General features: G+C 39.4%; 1 protein-coding gene across 1 annotated transcript; it reads left to right on the top strand.

The window, feature by feature from the left end:
• The first annotated feature begins 3,416 nt into the window (after positions 1-3,416).
• LOC122085825 (protein BIG GRAIN 1-like E) lies at positions 3,417-4,936 on the top strand. The gene has a single exon (XM_042654416.1). The coding sequence runs from the start codon at positions 3,535-3,537 to the stop codon at positions 4,510-4,512; it is 978 nt and encodes a 325-aa protein (XP_042510350.1). The 5' UTR covers positions 3,417-3,534; the 3' UTR covers positions 4,513-4,936.
• The last annotated feature ends 773 nt before the right edge of the window (positions 4,937-5,709 follow it).

The following is a 5,709-nucleotide window of genomic DNA, read 5'->3' as shown; positions in this document are numbered from 1 at the left end:
TTTATCAAAACATAAAAATGGTTTGGTATCTACTTGATAAAAATGATTTTTTTTTGTAAGAAATAGTTTGGTATCTCCTATGTGCAAAATAGTTTTTTAAAGAAATGGGTGAAGAGATTCCCTTTACCCATCTTTCTTATTAACTCTCTTTTCCACTTTGGACCGAAGAAGAGGGGGAAAAGGGCTTGGATTTCTTATTACAAAGCAAATGACTACTTTACCCCTCCATATTGAGCCTTTAAGCACATGTTCATTAAAGTCCAGCGTAAAAATAACAAAAAATCATTTTTGGCCAAAACACATAAATGACTCTTGATCTCTTTTTGATTTTTATGTTTTACCATTTTTTTTTAAATAGAAACAAGCTCCATAAATGATATCAAATGCAACCAAACCCGTTTTTGTGAACAAAAATAAAAAAAAAAAAAAAAAATGATACCAAAGAGGTAAGCAATTGGAAATGATTCATTTTCTGTTTTTTGCCCTTTTGCCTTAAATCTCGGAACTCCAAAGTCCAAAACCCCGTACAGCTCTCATTTATTGAGAATAAAATTTAAAATTGTTGAAACAAGTCCTCGATCTAGGACCCAGCACGTACTAAAAGCCTGTTGATCGCTTATCCTCTATATGTGAAAACCAACTCTAAAAACCCCTAAAAATGGTTGCCCATTTATAACTAGAGCTTGACTGTGAATAACAAATACTGCCAAAGAGCTACGGAGTACTTTATTTTTTTTGCCAAAAAGAGCTTCAAGGAACAGCAAAACCTCCCCCTCCCCCTCCCTTATGTCCAGCCACAGGGTCGATAACAACTAAGAAATGCCTATTACCACAATTTCCTCCATGTCAAGCCAACGCCCAAAGGAGTCTTAACATACGACACAACCCCATTAGAAGAAATAAGCGTGCAGTGTCAAGCCACCAACTGATGTAAGAGGCCCACCCTAAGCATTTGTCACCTAACACAAGATTCTTAAGACCCTAAAAAAATCCAAAGTTGCAGGCTAATGCCAAAATATATTGCGACTGTTAAGCCAAATTATAATTTGTTTGGGACTTCTTCCGTCACTATTCCTCTTTAGGTTCACAACTACATTTATGAGAAGTCCACACCAAACTAAACTTTATCAAATCATGAAAATTAGGGCATTAGTTAGATGGGACTGATGGGAGAAAGAGGGCCAGGTAATGCTACTTTTAAAACGCATGGTGTTTAGTAAAAGAAAGCAACCCAACATGTTTCCCTCCGAGATTAGGTTTTTGGCAAACAAGCTAAGGGAAGTAGCTTTTAGATTAGAGGAGGATAGCAACATTCATTGTGGGGTACCCTAAGAGACATACGAGCCTATCAATCCCACCATGTAGACAAATTCTTGTGGTCATCAACACATTGGTTTCACATTTTTTACTTTACTGTGTGTGGGCCTAACATGATCCTTTGATTTGGAGCAAACCAGCCCATCTATCTAACTAGAACTAATCATGCCTGATTCGTGGTTCTTTGTTGTTTGGCTCCTTTCGGCCTGTGTTCTAGCCTAAACTGATCACCTTCATTATCAATTAATCACGGAAGATATAATGAAACCTATCATCATTAGCAATGAGTGCAAACCAATATTATACTTCAATTACAAGAAAATGAACAAATCTATCTTATAAGAACAACATAGAACAAATCTATCAATGAAACAAGGAAATACATTATTGTTTTCATAATATAAACTTACTTCGGTTTGAATCTTGTGAGCATAGGTAAAGTTGATAAGTCTTTAAACTGTGAAAAGTCTATTAATGGATTACCAGAAAAAAAAAAAAAATGGAAAAGGCAGGCACACCTCCAGGGTGCCTAGTATGTGAACCAAATCCTCTCCCGTGTAGGAGAGAGCTCAATGCACATACAATGGCTGGGAGCTTGCTTGGGTATGCCCAAGTGTTGGGGTACGTGCCCGAATGCTCCTAGGTATACTGTCATGCTGGAAAAGAATCCTCCACATGTGTCATCCTCTTTCCTCTCCCTTCCAAAAAGACTCCCTTGCCCTTGTATTTTTAGGCCTATGATGGCCAAATACTACCTTTTCGAAAACTGGCAATATGCCCAACTATCTTGCAAAAAAAATCTAGCTTTTTTTATATTAAAAAAAAAAAGTCTAATAATGGTAATTTTTTCTTTTTGGTGATAGTAATGGTAACTTCTATGCTTGCTTGTGTTGGAACTTGGAAGAGAGGGTATTAGAGAGGGGGACCATTGCCAATCACTATTTGCCTTGACTAGACTAGACAAAAATGATCTAAATTGGACGGTCACGATCAATTGATTTGGTAAGCTCTGGAGATCTTCCTGGTAGGACCCGCCGAGTGTGATTTACCAACCATTTAGTGCAGCCTAGCTACATGTGTGCACGTGTGAACCCACGGATACAATATCTCTCTACATTTGATCGTGTGAACCCTCAACATAGAGAGGAGAAAGTCAGGACTAAGATGTGTCCACTAATCCAACATAAAGTGATGGATTTCTTATTAAAAGCCACAAAACTATTGACTAATGCAACATCTCATGGAGAAAGATAAAGCAACAATAATATTTTAGTTTTCTAGACTTATAAAGGCTTTCTACCTCGCTAGTTAGTTGTTGAATATATATGGTTATATCTAGGGGTGTCAATTGGTCGGGTTGGTTCGGTTTCGATCGGACTTAATCGGGCTTTAGTCGGGCCTTAATCGGACTACGGACATGTTTAATGTTAAACGAGCTTTAACCGGTTTTTAAACGGACCCTCTTTAAAATGTGCTATTATATTCCGGCCCACTCATGCAAGCCCAAAAAAATGATAATAAATCAATAAATGATACCAAATATAACAATTATTTAAAATGTGAACATGTCTTTACTTTTTAGTTTTTATTCTTTAATTTGGGGGGTAAAATAGGTATTCTACAATTATTAAAGGGTTGGGCCAAGTTGGTGCACAATAGGCCGGTCTCGGTCGGACGTTATTCGGTCGGTCTCGGTCGGGCGCCCGACGGTCCAAGTAGTAAAATCGAAACCGATCATTTATAAACGGTCCAGGCCAGACCGGTCTATAAACGATCGATCCCGATCAATTTAGTCGGATCGGGCCACGAATTGACACCCCTAGTTATATCTACTTAAAAACTACACTTTTAACACCGTTGGGAGCCCCATCTCTCTCAGCTACACCCCAGCTGATCAGGATCCAAGGAGATTGCAGGAGACAAATCTCATCACCTCTGACTCCTCCCCCTACCCCATAGCTTCTTTCCTCAGCCCCACTCCCTAATGGAAGAAAGCAAGAACACATGTTTAGTGGGTGGGTCTCCCTTCAAGATTCAATATCTATCATCATAGGGGGACAAAGGATTACTAAAAGTGCCCTCCCCACTACTATCAATCATTCCAAAACTTCTCCCCATGATCTAACAAATCCCTCTCCCAATTAATTTCCCTTCCCATAAGTACCACTCCACACATGTAACCACCAGCTTCATAACCATTCTCCACCTTCATCAACCATGTCGTTCACAGGGTCGAATCCAGATCTAGATAGGATTTTCAAGAAGTCAGTCCACCGGAAGAATGGTTCTGGTGAGCTCGATGTGTTTGAAGCCGCAAGGTATTTCTCCGGTGCAAACGAAGGCAGCGGGTTCTATGGATCAACCTCCTCTCACAAGGCCATGAGAGAAGAAAGGCAGTCGTGGGGACTAGGAGGAAGGAGGATGAGCTTAGACATGCCCATGAAAAACCCACTTCCTTCCCAAGCCCAGCATCATCATCATCATCATCAGGTGGAAAAACAACTCAAAGAGAAGAAATACAAGCTGCCCAGCTCTCCTGGTGGCAGACTTGCTAAACTTCTCAACTCTATCTTCAGTCAAGCAGTCTCCAAGAAGAAGAAATCTAAGTCCACTACTCAATCTGTGAAAGATCAAGAGGAGAGCCCAGGTGGGAGGAGAAAAAGGAGGAGTAGCATTAGCCATTTTCGAAGTGCAAGCACCACAGACTCGAAATCATCCATGTATTCATCTTCAAGCTCTGGTTTCAGAACACCTCCTCCTTATGCCAACACTCCCACAAAAGCCTTCAAGGAAATGCTAAGCTATTCGGATCACAAGCAAGTGGTGCCTTTGTCAAAGCACAATGGACAGGTAAGGTCGATGAGCTCACAACAGGAGGCTTTGAATGAGAAAAAGAACATGGATTTGCCTTGGTTGGATGAAAAGATCAAATTCTTCGATGGGTTTCCAGAGAAAAGCAAGAATTATGGAGGTGGGTCTTTAGAGAAAGATCGGATTTGGATTGAAGACTACTCATTAGAGAAGAAGAACCTGAGGAAATTTGATGAAGTGGATGATGGAGGAGAGAGTGACTCAAGCTCTGATCTATTTGAGCTGCAGAACTATGACTTGGGTTTCTACTCTAGTGGTCTACCAGTTTATGAGACCACACACATGGAGAGTATCAAGAGAGGAGCACCAATTGCCAGTGTCTAAACAGTCTCAACATCTTATTTCTTCCTTTGTTCTTTCAATTTCTGTACAGTCTTGGAATGTATCCTCATCTTCTTAGGCTCAAATCTCATATGTCCTCTCGCAGAACTTGTAGTACTGTTGCTTAGAACTTTCATTATGGCAATTACCGGTAGGGTGGTTTGATCAGGCAGTGCCATGATGAATTTCTTCCGCCAAGTTAAAAAGGAGACACAAAGCATCATTACCAAGTGCATTGTAATTTTCTTTTTAATTTATTTGGAATCCTATAATCTCAGATTTTTAGGCCTGGGGAGCAACGATGGAATACACTTGTAAGACTTGCATGATCACATACATGCACGCATCCATAAATACGATCATGGATGTATGTTGGGAGTATCCGAGCTACTCCTAAATCAGTTATAATATAATCGTTCTTACTTTATCCTTTATAACTTGTCAGACATTCATCTCTACCTCTACATCTCCTTTATGCTAAGCTTATCTACATGATGGTTTTTGACTGTTCAATATTTCACAACATACATCATAGAGGGACGTATGATTGTCCTATGAAATTTTCCTTTTAAATTTTAAAATAATATGTCAACCACATCCATTCCTTAAGGCCCCGTTTGTTTAGAGGGGAGTTTGAGGTGAAAATGTCTGATTACTGGGTCCCACATGTTTTTGGGGTTAAAGGTAGGGAAAGTAAAATTGGATTTTTTCACCCCAATCTTGTTTGGTTAGCACATAGCTGTGGGAGAGAGGGAAGAGAAGAATGAAGAAAGAGAGTCATTAATTGCAATGACTTCTTACCCCACAAAATCCCACTAACTTGGTAAGACTTTGGAAGGGGATGTGGTGAAAACCGCACCAACAGACAGAAAAGCTCATCTCCCAATGTTGTCTATAGTGTTTCCCACCCCATTATATTAAAATACATGATTTTACCATGATTTTGGGAAATAAGTACAACTCTCCCACCCCTTAAATCCCACTCCATCAAAACCCCCTAAACAAATGAGCCATAATTTAAATCTATGAGAAAGTGGTTTGAGGTGGTATAATCATGTTCCATTGAGACAATTGAATGCTGTAATATGATGCAATGATTTGATTCAGATTGAGGAAACTAAAAGAATCAATGAAAGACTTAAGATAATCTTAGAAAAAGTGGTGAGGAAAGGTATTAATCTGCATAACTTAGACTTTGTA

The sequence above is a fragment of the Macadamia integrifolia genome, chromosome 8 (assembly GCF_013358625.1).
Source record: "Macadamia integrifolia cultivar HAES 741 chromosome 8, SCU_Mint_v3, whole genome shotgun sequence".
Lineage (NCBI taxonomy): Eukaryota > Viridiplantae > Streptophyta > Magnoliopsida > Proteales > Proteaceae > Macadamia > Macadamia integrifolia.
The sequence above is the reverse complement of the archived record's forward strand: the minus strand, read 5'-3'. Positions and strand labels throughout refer to the sequence as shown.

Bases quoted from the DNA above. Each gene is read 5' to 3' on its own strand.
- LOC122085825 (XM_042654416.1), top strand. From the start codon at position 3,535: ATGTCGTTCACAGGGTCGAATCCAGATCTAGATAGGATTTTCAAGAAG.